Source organism: Cibotium barometz, chromosome 26 (genome assembly GCF_041138505.1).
Source record: "Cibotium barometz isolate CiBa-2024 chromosome 26, ASM4113850v1, whole genome shotgun sequence".
Classification (NCBI taxonomy): domain Eukaryota; kingdom Viridiplantae; phylum Streptophyta; class Polypodiopsida; order Cyatheales; family Cibotiaceae; genus Cibotium; species Cibotium barometz.
The window spans coordinates 8,072,519-8,085,894 of record NC_141071.1 but is presented as its reverse complement, the minus strand read 5'-3'; the positions used below and the strand labels follow the sequence as shown (position 1 = coordinate 8,085,894).

General features: G+C 40.6%; 1 protein-coding gene across 2 annotated transcripts; it reads right to left on the bottom strand.

Moving 5' to 3' along the window:
• Nucleotides 1-7,489: 7,489 nt before the first annotated feature.
• On the bottom strand, nucleotides 7,490-12,899 carry LOC147623628 (seed linoleate 9S-lipoxygenase-2-like). Of its 2 annotated transcripts, none has more exons than XM_086820208.1 (8): nucleotides 12,049-12,899; nucleotides 11,276-11,531; nucleotides 10,725-11,096; nucleotides 9,938-10,035; nucleotides 9,670-9,744; nucleotides 9,171-9,460; nucleotides 8,644-8,949; nucleotides 7,490-8,477 (listed from the first exon to the last, which is right to left on the bottom strand). In XM_086820208.1, the coding sequence occupies exons 1-8, from the start codon at nucleotides 12,280-12,282 to the stop codon at nucleotides 7,721-7,723; spliced, it is 2,388 nt and encodes a 795-aa protein (XP_086676334.1). In that variant the 5' UTR covers nucleotides 12,283-12,899; the 3' UTR covers nucleotides 7,490-7,720. The 2 variants fall into 2 exon arrangements, with proteins under 2 accessions (XP_086676334.1, XP_086676335.1); XM_086820209.1 differs by having other exon boundaries at nucleotides 12,241-12,877.
• Nucleotides 12,900-13,376: the final 477 nt, after the last annotated feature.

Sequence of the window (13,376 nt, the reverse complement as noted above, 5' to 3'; positions counted from 1 at the left end):
ATTTTGCTTGGCATTGGATAATATTTGGCGCTGATGTAGTAGATGAGCCGGAATATTTTTTTCGGCCTCTTGCATCATCAGGACACTTCCTATTGCCACATCAGAGGCATCCACAAAGATGTGAAATGGCAATTCCCAATTAGATGTTTGAACTACAAGCGCTTTGGATAGCATCAGCTTGAGTCGCCGGAATGCAATGTTGCATTTCTCCATCCAGTCAAGGTTCGCTTGCCTCAATTTCTGGGTCAATGACATTTTTATATGTGCCATTTTGTGGTTTAGGGAAACTGCTACATGCGCTAGATCGCAAAGCATTCGGCTATGCCTTTTGACTTGCCCCAAGAACCTTCTTAGTTCCTTTACACTTGTTGAGTATGAGCTTTCCAAATCACCTCCACCTTGGCTGGGTCTACTGCAATGCCTTCCTGAGATTTTATGTGGCCAAGGGATCATTCTGCCTCGCTTTATCTTGTTGATAAGAAGAGCTTGGTAAGCAAGATGGCTAGGTGGATGTTAATCCTTTAGGAATTTGAGTTCAGAAGTGTGCATACCCTAGAAGTAAGCCATATAGTGGATTACATGTCTCACCTCGAGTCTAGTGAAGCCCCGATTGGAGTAGCGGATGATCTACCCGAATGCGGAGTTATTCACAGGAGTAGTCATATTGATTCCCTCCCGATTCCCCAGATATGGTATGATGAAATGTTGGCATTTGTGGCCACAGGTCTGATGGACGACAACCTTTCTGGAGATTAGAGAAAGTGGATAGCTGTCCGAAAGATGATCTTTCCAAGTGATAGCCGGTCAGCTATATAAGCAGGGCATTGATCAAATCCTATAGAGGTGCATTCCACCTCATGTGAATAAGAAGTTTTCTTTAGAGAAGCCCATTAAGGAATCAGTGGAGGTCACTTTGTAGGAGAAGTAACTGGAAGAAAGATCCTCCAAGCCAGTCTCTAGTGGCCATCTATAATTGGCGATGCCTACAAATGGGCGAAACAATGTGATGTGTGCCAGTGACTCGGCCAGCCGACTGACAGAGATTGAATGCCTCATAATCCAATCCTTACCTTAGAACCATTCTAGAAATGGGGCCTCGACTTTGTGGGTCCATTCAAGTTGCCAGCGCGATTCACTGGTAATAAGTATATCCTGGTGTGGCAACAACTGACTATAGCACCAAGTGAGTGGAAGCTCAAGCTCTTCGGGAGGATAACACGGCCAAGTCCACTGCCAAATTCCTTTATGAGATGATCATTAACCGGTTTGGTTGCCTGATTGAGATGATCAGTGTGACTAGGGAAAACACTTTGTGTGAATGATGTTATCTGTCTCGACAGCTGCAGTTGGTCACTCAGCACCTTATCATCCATAAGAGATCCACAATGTATTATCCCCACAAGCTAACGGCGAGGCGGAGTCCACAATACTCCAATGGGTCCTCAAGAAGCTGGTAAATGAAAATCACACCAATTGGGATGAGAAGATGTACTCAATGTTATGGGCATTCCACACAGCCTACGAGGTCTCCATAGGAATGAATCCGTTCAAGCTAGTATATGGCACAGAAGTAGTCGTCCCAATGGAGTTCCTGGTGCCAAGCCTTTGGATTGCCATAGCCGAGAAGTTAAGACCCAAGGAATCCCTCCAACATCATCTGGATCATCTCCTCAAGCTGGATGAAGATCGATTCAAGAGCTTCTTCGTTACTACAAAATGATCCAAAAGCGGAGGAAGAAGTGGGTTGACCACCACTCCAAGTTTTGATTGTTGAAGGAAGAAGATCCGGTCCTATTATTCCAGTCATGGATGGGTCCGCATCCAGGAAGGCTGAAGGTCAAGTACTATCACCTGAGACCATACAATGGGTTGATGCCACCTAACCTGTTCATTTATGTGGTGACACCACTAACCCACTACCTGAGAATTTATCACATTAATATGGGCCAACCTCCAAGAACAATCATTGCAGATTTACCTTGAAAGTTGAGTGATATGATGCCCCTCCATCATGGTTATTTGACGGCTGCGTGGCAATCATGTAAGCCACAAGGCATAGTAACTATTTTTAGGCTATCATGCTCTACTTTTAATTTTTGTGTGTCTATTTGTTTGCATGCAGTCCCTCTTATCGCTCAAAGCTAAAACCCTATGCCTATGCAAGCGTTCGCCTCTCTTATCTCTCTCTCTTCTTGCGCAATTCCTGCTTTTCTCGCAAACATGGTGACCTTCGAGCCGTTCAACAGCATTGTCACCGGCCACCTGCTCACAATCCTATTCCCATTTGGTGATAGGCTAGTTCAGAAACCCATCCCCGGCCGCCGCCAAAGCCGAAGTACCGCACCCACCCCTACCTGCGCTTGTGCCTTAGAAAGTCTAAAACACTCTAAAAACCTAACTAGAGAATCAAGCGGCACCCAACCCGGTCAGCTCAGAGCACATTGTCAGCCTCACGACCGAGATGGGACACACCCATTCCACCGCCATGGCGTCCCAGTTCAAGAACAATTTGGTGTTGGCCTCCAAAGATAAGAAGCACCATGTCATGTTGGAGCTGCCATCCTCTACTCAGTCACCTGAGAAACCTTCGCCCATCCCAGTCGCCCCAGCACAGTCCATGGTAGTCTCTAGCACCACGGGTTTCTTGAGCCAATGGATGCCGCGATCAACATCCCCACGGCCCGACGGTACGTCGAGTACCTCGCCCAGTGCTTCCAAGGAGAAGATCTATTTGGCACACGCCAAGCTGGGACCCAGATGATCTGCCTGCAAGACACCGTCAATCAAGAGAATAACGCCCTCCGAGATTAGTTGGCGGATGCTCAACAGGAGCTGATCGGTGGCCAAGGAAACCGAAGCCCGAGCCGCTGCCCACTTCATTGGTTTCCTGGACTCCCTCAAAGTCCAAACCCTCAAAGATAAATCCCAAATTGCCTTCCTCCATGTCCAGCTCAAGGCCCATACTAGCCCCTCCACCGAGACCATCCAGATCGACACTGATGTCTTGGCTAAGCTCTCCAACACTCTTCAAGATGATCTGAGACATCTCTGGGACCATCTCATGGAAGAGCTTTGCTTTATCCTCACTGGCTAATGCAAGCAACTGTCCAAGACGCTGACTCGGATGATGAAGGCCATGTGCGTTGAGTCAAACGCCCGACCCACTCTACTCCACTGTTCCAGGTGCCCCAACAGCTTCAACCTAGCCCCCGCCCCCAAAAGCATCAAACTCCACCGCCCATGATGACCTTCTCACAAAGATGGACTAGCTGGAACAAGAGCTCGCTCGATGTGTAAAGCGCAGAACACCAAACTCTTGGGCAAGAAGCCTATCGAGGACCATGTCGATGCCAAACTTGGAGGCACCGATTGACATAGAGAACCTGCAACTAGCCATGGTGCCCTACTCCAGGAGAACCACATCTAAAGAAGATTTGGCCATGGACCTCCTAAAGGACCATGTAGGGGCTCTCCAAAAGAACTATGACAGGCTTCATGATCAGATGGCTGCTATGTAGATGGCCTCTACAAAGATTAACAGCAACTGCTCACAGACAAAAAGGACTTGCTCACATCGAGGAGCTCAAAGGCAAGGTCTCCAAGAAGAGGCCAGTTACTTGATGGTGGAAATACCAAGACATGCACGTAGACATCTAGCTCGCCTTCACCAACATCGAAGAGGACAAGAATGTCACCCTCCACACCGAACTTGCCTCCACTTGAACACAAATCACAGACCTACGGTGCGAAGCAATCGGATTGCTGCAGAGCAACCTCACCCAAACCATATGCCATACCCATGACTACATGCAGATCCCCTTGCTGCCAACATCAGCCTACCCAAACCCTGAGCCTGGAGGAGGATGGATGCCTTTATGTGGCAGCATGGTCTGAACCCCCAACCCCTTCCCAACCTTACTCACAATACGAACCAACCCGGCTCTTGTGGAAATGATGTGATGACAAGTTGGGCTGAGTCAAAGATTGAAGCTACCGGACTAGAGGGATCCGGAATGTGCTCACATTGATGGCAATGTTGTCACCTCGGCCAGCACGATACGGCAGAAGAACGTTGACAATACTGGTATCTATGTTTTGCAGCTCTAACACTTGAGGAATTCATCCTTCATCTCCCGCCAATGTGGATCTGTTCTCCTTTATCACTATCACAGATGTGGCTATCATTGGGTTCAGGAGTCTAGGCACTAAGGTTACTGAAAGGAGGATTCACTAGAAGCTTTTGTGATCAGAACTTGCCTAGGATCAGTTAGATGCTAAAGGAGCATCTAACATGGTCCCTATCTCCAGGTGATTAACTCCACTAACATACTAAGGAGCATCTAACATCAAGGAAGGCTGGAAGATTCAGGGTTCGAGTCATGGGATTGGGAATCCGACCCATCGGGCATGCCAGGTGGGGTGTTGGCCGCTGTAGACTGGACAGCCAGTTGAACAGCCACCCCTGAGCTGGAGCAGCACCATCGAAACGTCAGAGCCAACGCACTTTAACACCAGTTTTTAATAGGTCATTACTTCTGTAAATCATCCGTTCTCAGAGCATGAGGGTATCTTTGTACCACTCTATGATTGTGAGTGAAGCAGTATAAAAGATGTAATTAGAACTCTATAAAGGTTGCTGTTATTGTTGTTGTGAAGAATATATCATTTTGTCTCTTTGTGAATCAAAGGTGATCTGCTTTGTATTATTCTTTGTATAGTTGCCAATTATGTTTTTCTTTCTTGTATATCTATCTTGTCTAGTATTATTTCTGGTGGATCTGTCTGTTAAGTCTTCTGTATTTCATGCAACAATAATCAGGATCATTTGCATGAGTCAATTAGTCTTAAGCAATCATTTCCATTGTGTAGTCTCTTATAATTGATAGGCTATGTCTGCATCATCTTATTCATGGTCCATATCAGATTGGTGTATTACAGCACGCATAACCAGAGACACTCAGTAGATTGATCGCGCGGCAATGGTGCAGTCAGTCCTTGACTCAGGGGGTTCACCTAAAAATATGTAAGTATACCACTTGACTTCAAATGAACGAGGTTTTTTAATTTAAAATTTAAGGTAAATTTATAGAAATACATTTACAGAAGGGAATTTTTTAATCAATTTTGAGAAAAAAAACCTGTAAGTCCATAAAGAAAAAGGGACCATTTTATTCATAAAAAATTTATAGGTAAGTGGTTTTTTAAATACCCCTTGAACGCACGTGATACATAGGGTTTCTTAGTAGTGCATCCCCGAAGGTCCCCTACAACAAAAAGGAGCATATTTGTTAATCCAAAATGGGATTTACAGTGAGAGGAAGAGCACCAAGAGCTTCAAAAAAGGAGGCCAAAAGATCAAGAAGAAGAAGAATCGGTAGCTATGGATGGTCCAATGCACCAAAAAAAAAAATCTAGAGAGTACTCTTATTGGGTGCTAGAATGCTGGAATAGATTTTAGGCACGAAATACCACTCTCTCTGCATCTGACGGGCATCATACACGCGCTTTTATACGCATGTGTGGCTGCGATTATACACGCGCTGATACACGAGCCCGTTACTTTTTTTTTCACAAGTCATTTTTTGCAGCTAACAGCGCGGGTATGAGCCCGATCCCTTGTAGTGGAAGATGCACTCATCTCTACTAGGTATTTTATCATCTATTACATATAAGTCCTTGGTGGAAGCTATATAAGAGTTTATGGAGGAAGCCTTACAATGTTGTTGCAAGAATTAAGGTTGTGTTTCTAGTACATTCATTTATTTCCTCATTGTCCTTCTAAATTTATGTTGAACCATTAAGGACTTGCAAAAGTTGTAAAAAAGGCTAGTTTTCAGTCATGTTCCCTAGTTTAATTAATAAGGTACATGTCCATGACCTAGAATTAGATGATATATGTCCTAAAACATTCATCTATTACACCTATCATGAGTTTTAAGTAATGTATCCACAAGTTCTAATCATACATTCATGTGGTTCATAACAAGAGAAGGTTGTTGATGGATGGTGGTTCGGTGGTTATAACTCTATGATTTCAAGTACATATTGTTTATTGTATTAAAAAATCGAGGAGATACATGTCTTATATATTCATTTGACATTTATTTATTTCGTTAACAAAAGATATGATGGAGAAAATGCCTTTTTTATATGAAATTATTTCATAGGCAAAGGATATATGAAACCTCTTAACAAAAAAATTGTCCATTATATATTTTATGGATTTAATTCTCATTACAATATTGTAAAACAAGAGGATGATTTATCACCATTTAGTATGGAAAGTGGTTAGGATCAACTTCTCTAGTTCATACTAGTCTCATAGAAAAAAGCCCTTTTCTAACTTTTGTAAAAAACATCTTACACTCTAACTATATAGTTTCAAAGATAATACTTCTAGTTAAGATAGAACTTGGAAAAAATAAATAGGAGAAAAAAAGACATTAAAAGTTTACTATTTTACTCTCATGAATGAGGCTCTTTTTGTAGAAAAATTTAAAATGTATTATTCTTTCACTCTACTTCCACAAAGAGTTTTTTAGTAAGTTACAAATGCAATGAAAAATTCATCTATGTACACGTGATTCATTTTTATAAATGTAATGTCAATTTTATGTATATTTCTCACTCTTTAAAATTTTTCAAATCAAATATTTTAAGAATTATTCGAGTCACTTTTATGAAAGTACCAATTTTTCAAATGACCCAACTTTGAGTTCAACATCCTACCCAAATTTTTTTGTATACCAATTGGACACACGTGAGTAGTATTTTCATCAAATTTTAACATCATTTGTAAAAATTATTTGAAATTTACATAAATCAAAGTTAAACTATTTTTGTGGCTAATGCCACTTTTGTGGCTCAAGTACGTGACCAGTGTTAATTTTCACAAGATCAAGTAATACTGACAACAATAATTATAGCCTCTTAATCATAAAACAAAGACTCAACAAAATAATGTTTTTAATGAGAAAACATTCCACCTCATTGAATAAGTATGAATAATGTATTTCAATAAGTCTGAATAACATAGTTTTAATGAGTAGACATTCCACTTCATATAATAAGTACAAATAAGGTATTTGATTTTTTGAAAACACCATGTGTAACGTATGAAGATTATGTTTTCAATAATTTATTGGTGTGTGATGAAGATCATGCTTTCAATAATTTATTGGTGTGTGACCAACAATAATTCCACACTGAGTCTTGGTATGAGCACATAGGCCATTAGGATTGAGGTGTATTAGATCCCATTGAAGAAAATATTTTTCTAGTTTAGATATATGGGAGAGATGAATTTTATTAAAAGTTAGAATCCATATGTGGCTCATGTTTGGAGGTCTCTTATGAGCTCTGTAAGCTGATTGAATGATATGTATGTATACATTTTAGTTCTAGCAAAAGACAAACCCTCATACCATTTCTTAAGTATAAATAAATAAGAAAAAATGATACACTATAATACAAGGCTTTTACAACTAAGTTTTACAATATTACATAATTTTTTCTATGAATTAACAAGAAAAAATCATACAAGTACAACTTGAGGATCTTGAAACTAAGCTTTACATTTTTACATCATTTCACAAACATAGAAGAAGATCACATAATGATCTTTTCTAAAATCAAATCAGAAATACTCTCATGATAGTATATTCTCACACATTTTTATTAATCACACACAAGCACATAATTGCTTATGGAAATCTTGATATTATATTGAAATACTATTAGGTATGCCTTGCCCTGTTAGCCCTGGGGAAGAGTCTGGAACCAATAATGTGTAGGGGATTTGGACAAGCCCCTTCCTGTTCTTCAATTTGGAGTCTTGATTTCTTTCTTTGATATTTTTCCCAATATCAATGATACATGTGTGAAATTTTTGGAAGGCTTGCAAAACCCTCTCATTAGAAGTCCATTTGGGAGTTTTACGTTCCCCTAGGTACTCCTCATTAAATGAATGATTAGAGAGGATCTCAAGGGTGGCCATCACGACTGTGGCTTGCTTTTGATTTGAAAGAGATTCTAGGTAGAACTTCTCGGTTGAATCTGTGAGGAGGTTTTGGTATTCTTCTGTTCCTTCATTTGGAATCAACTTGCTTGCCCTTGTTGGTCTGTTAGGCATGAAACCACCATATGCATATTGACCAAAATTCACAGCCGCATGATGTGCAGAAGCTATCCATATCATTGTGACAATTACCTCCTCCAGTTCCTCCTTACTCTTCATCGCCACCCACCAATTTTCATTCTTCTTATCACCATGCCCTTTCTCTTTGATCTCCAACCACCAACTTTGTAGTTCACGATCATCTTGCACTACCTTATCATTTTCATAGTAAATTGATAGGTAACTATTCACCCAAGACTTTATTGCATACCAAATTTCAAGTCCATCCACTGCATATGGGTAGTCTTCAATGTAGAGTCTCAACTTATGTTTTGAACTTGGATCTTCTACTGCCATACCCCTACAAGTAATTGGGTAAAAAACATCATCAATAAGGATAAAATATCAATATGGAAATAGAGAGAGAGAGAGAGAGAGAGAGAGAGAGCTTCTACGTCCAAAGTTGAAGAAATAAATAAACTCTAAAAGACATTTATTAATCTTGGTAGAAAATAAACTCACAATACCTTTTGATTAAATCCCTAGGTAAGGCTTGCTCATCGAATCTCCAAGTCTTCTTATACATAAGAGAACTAAACTCCATGGAGTATTTATCTGTGCAAAATCCCATTTCAATGATTCCTGAGGGTATGACTTCTACAAGTTTATTATCACTAGGGTCATGAGCATTGATTAAAATTTGTCTTGCCAAGGCGTTGATTTGCAAAGTGTCCTTGAAGTGGGGTTCCAACAAAACATATACTGGATGGAGAGCACTGAGTCGCCTATGTGTTGCGATAATAAATGGCTCCATACAAGCATGAGTCCTTAGCCTGTAAGATAATAATATTAGAATAAGATTTTCCCTAAGGTGTGCGCTTTATTACACAGAGCACACTAATCTCAATTTATCCCAAGAAGAAACTTTAGTCATCATAACAAAATCACACTTTATTTTAAGCAACCCTCTTTGGTTTAGTAATTTATTAACCAATCTCATCATGTTTTCTTTACTATCGTTAATGGATAGTATATTTATGGAGTAAAAGTTTACCAATGGCTGATGAGTTCATGGTAAGCTGCATCATTGATTGTGGCATGTGCCTTTGCAAGGTGCCAGAGCCATCCTTCTTCACTATCATGAGGTGGGAAAAACACTCGGCTGCCTCCTTCATTTTTTGATACACTCAATTCTATCGCTATGGGTTTAAGTGTGCCATTTGTAAGCAAGAACACAGTTCGAGAAGCATACATCTTGCTGTCCTCTAGCTTATTTGCCGCTTCCACAAATGGAAGGAATGCATCATAGTAGTCCACAATGTATAACCTATCATGTGCTATGGCCTAGAAAGGAAATTAAATTAAGTGATTAGATAATGTTTACCATTGCTAATTTGACTTGTTTGGTGTTCATGAAACCTATTGTTAGCTTATTTTAATGTGTGGTGGTTTGGAATTAAAACAAATTAACATAGTAATATAACACTTTCAATGAGATAAAATGAATCCATGTTTTTTTGGACAACACATAGAGATGTTAGAAAGAGAAACACCTGTTCCACACTCAATTCATCGTCTAATCTCTTCCCACTGAGTTCAGCAGCAAGGTGGCTATCTTTTGGGAGCTCCTACAAGAAGGAATAAATATCAAGAATATCAGTTTTAAGAAATACAAACAACTTCAATTTTGTCTTTATAAAGGAACCATGTGGGTTAATTTCTTGGTGGATGGTTGTTTGACCTTAAAGATGTAAATTGGTTATTCTAATTATCTTTCAAAATTCATTATCTAGGCAAGTGAATAATGAAGTTTTATATCACCTTTACTCGTTCTATAACTAGTGGATTGACACCGGCCAGTGTCTGGCAACCAAATTCCTCATCTGCTTTCCATTCTTTGCTGCTCTCTATGTTGGGAGCTGCAAACATACATCAAGCAAAGAAAGTAACGCATTAAGAAAAGGAAATCAAAAAACCATAGTGTAAAGCTTATTTTTATCATCAAAATCACCACGCAAATATAACATTCAAGCGTACTTGTTATTGCACAAAATAAAATAGGTAAGGTTATTTCGTTAACATAAAGCAGGTTATTTCGTTAACATAAAGCTTTGAGACATTGCCAACAAGATGTCTTACAGTCCCATTGATTTTGGGAGATTTCTCACAAGGATGGCAACACATATGGCCCAATCATCCTTCAAAACAATAGTCTGTATAGTAATAAATAGAAAACACTTCGTGGATTTATAGTGTTTACCTTCTTAAAACCCTACATATGTGGAATTAATGCAGCTTGTGTGTGTATCTTCTTACCCAAACTTGCTTGAGCGCTTAGGAAAGTGGTGCCTTAGCTCATCCTAGAGCTGGCCAAGAGCTGGCCAAAATCTCAGGCTCCTAGCTAATCGCACCTCAAAAAGAAATCTGGCTAATAGCAACTTTTGGGGAGTGCCTAGTTCTACTGCAATGTGAGATTTCACACAAGGATGGAATCTCATATAAGAAGAGGGACCAAGGGAATACAACAGGAGAAGAACCAAGTGGCGTTTCATTAGAGATCATGAAAATTTTCAAGGAATAGTACTTGGGATCAGAGTGCAACACGTACCTTGAATAATTTGGGGGCATGAAAAGTTGAGGAAATATCCTAGTGGGTCCTCGAGTAATTGCTTGACGAGCTTAGAAATAAGTTGAGTTGATTCTGCTAGGCCCAATATCTTTTCTTTGATAGAGCGAGAACCGTCCTCCGTTACCTTGGAGTAGAGGTTGTGAATTTGCCGTAAAGATGAGAACTTAGATGAATCATTATGCGTTAAAGTAGCTCTTGGTGACCTCTCTCTCAATTTGGGTAGCAAACGTGGGATAAGGGTCTTGATACCATCAAAGGTGACACCACCTTTCTTTGTGCTATCAAATTGCTCATCACGTGGTACATATATCGATGATGTGCCACGTGGACGTTCTTCAACTTGATGTCCACCTAAGGTAAAAATTTAAAAGTTATATAATATGTAATGAATTATACAAACAAAGATCATATCGTGAATGGTTTTGCCATGTGGAGAACATAAACAATAAGTATCTAAAATAATAGCTAACCAAAAAATCAAACGGCGAGAGAGAGAGAGAGAGAGAGAGAGGGAGAGAGAGAGAGAGTACAAACACTAGAATCTTCTCGCTTGCGCCCAGTTTTGCATCTTCTTGGATATGGAAATTCCAAAGAGCCACCCAAAACCTTTCTGCTCAAGTTCTCTGAATCTCCAAGATCGTTGTATACGTCATAGTCATACACGCGGTCATGCTCTTGTCGCTCCCCATGTATGCCTTTAGCACTCCCCCTCTCTCCTCGAAGTTGTTCGAGGGCTTCCTCTCTCAGCTTTTTTAGCCCCTCCGGCGTTTCACTTGGAAGATATGCCTGTATTGCAATGGAAAAATGTCATACTAGTTTTACTGCATCGCATGGAACAATTGTGTGAAGTACACTACAGAGGATACGAATTAAGCAGTTTCTTTGACATACTGCTATATTTTAAGCACTATCCTTTGGAGTCATGTGCTTTGTTTGAAGAGTGTAGTGCCTTGTGTCTTGAAGCATATGCTATTTTTCCGATATTCTTAGTACAAATTAGAACTTGATATATGCGACAATAGATATTGAGTGCTTCGTGAGGCCACCTAACCATGATTCAAACCAATTACTATCCATGATGATGACACTAGGTATTGTAGATGATTTGCTGAATGTAGTCTCATGAAGCTTGCCTGTCAAAACTCAATTTTTTTGAAAAGGGAATAATGCATATTAGACATCTTTCATAGTGTATGTATTCGACACGACGTCGATAATAAAAGAAACAGCCAGTACCATGTTGCTAGAGAAACATATGTATGCATGACAGAGAGCGCATTATAAGAAGAATAATATACCTTACCTTATTACTAAAGAAGATACGCGGGCAGCTTTCATATTTTTTGAGATTGTAAACCCAAGAATGGCAGGGGAAGTCGAAGAAGTGATTATCACACTCCAGCGTCACATGTTGCAAAAGAAACTCATTGGAATGATGGTTCTCCACCAGAAGCGCAGCAGGGTCTCCAAATTCTTTGTCCACCCTAAAACTTACCTTGTACTTTAGCTCTCCTGTAACCTGCGGCCTGCACTTCATGCTTTTCTTGCCGCTTCGCTTGGCTGTTCTGGTTTCTGGAAAAACCCATTATTATGTAACATATAATACTCGCATGGCCTTAGTGTCATACAAAAAATAATAAATGATTCAACCCATCATGGTAGAAACCAAAGAGAATCATCGTCCACAAGCAGCTCAATCGCAACTGCATGCAATTATTATTTATAATTATTAACACTCAACCGCAAAGAAATGCGCCATGCCTGGCTTCCCCGGAGTCCCTTGTTGGATGCCCACAAGCTCAAACTGCACGGTCCAACCACCAAAATCATGTAATGCGTCACTAAATCCACTAAATAAGTCAGGCGCAATATTTAAAAATCTATTCTTGGTCTCCAACTGAATGGTTCCTTTCCACTTCATGCCATGGAATCTCTTGTCGAGTTTGTCCCCGACCTTCTCAGCCTTCTCTTTGACCCACTTCTGCATTTTGATCTCTCAAATTAGCTTGTTCGCCGGCCTTCTGTGCTCTACTGATCGATGATGAGAATTAGCTTTAAAAAAAGCTCGTTTGGCCACTCACATAACTTCTTCTACTGTGTTCTCATCTCCCTCTCTCTCTCTCTCTCTCTCTCTCTCTTTGGGTTCTGTTCTGCAATATCCCACCAGCAGCAATTTGTAGGCTTCGAAGATAGGAAGATGGTTCACACTGGCACATTTCGAGTCCGCGGCTGTTTCTCCTAAACCTTCGGGTGTCGCTTTTATCCTGTGGGTTCGTGTGAGGTGAACCCATAGGATTTGGAAGTAGTGGTGATGAGCGTGGAAATGGGCCTGGATCACGTGGTCTCCTTGAGCACGGACAGGAGCCTACTAGTAGCTGATTGGAAGCCGACCACTGGATCACGTGGTAATGGGCCTGGATCACGTGGTCTCCTTGAGCACGGACAGGAGCCTACTAGTAGCTGATTGGACACCGACCACTGGACCCACAGTCACCATTGAAGGCATCCATGGACCACTGGACACAACTACTCGTTCATGTGAGGTGAACCCATAGGATTTGGAAGTAGTGGTGAGCGGTTGCGAATGTTAATGAGCGTGGAAATCCTCGTCTCTAAATCCCACGGTGCCTT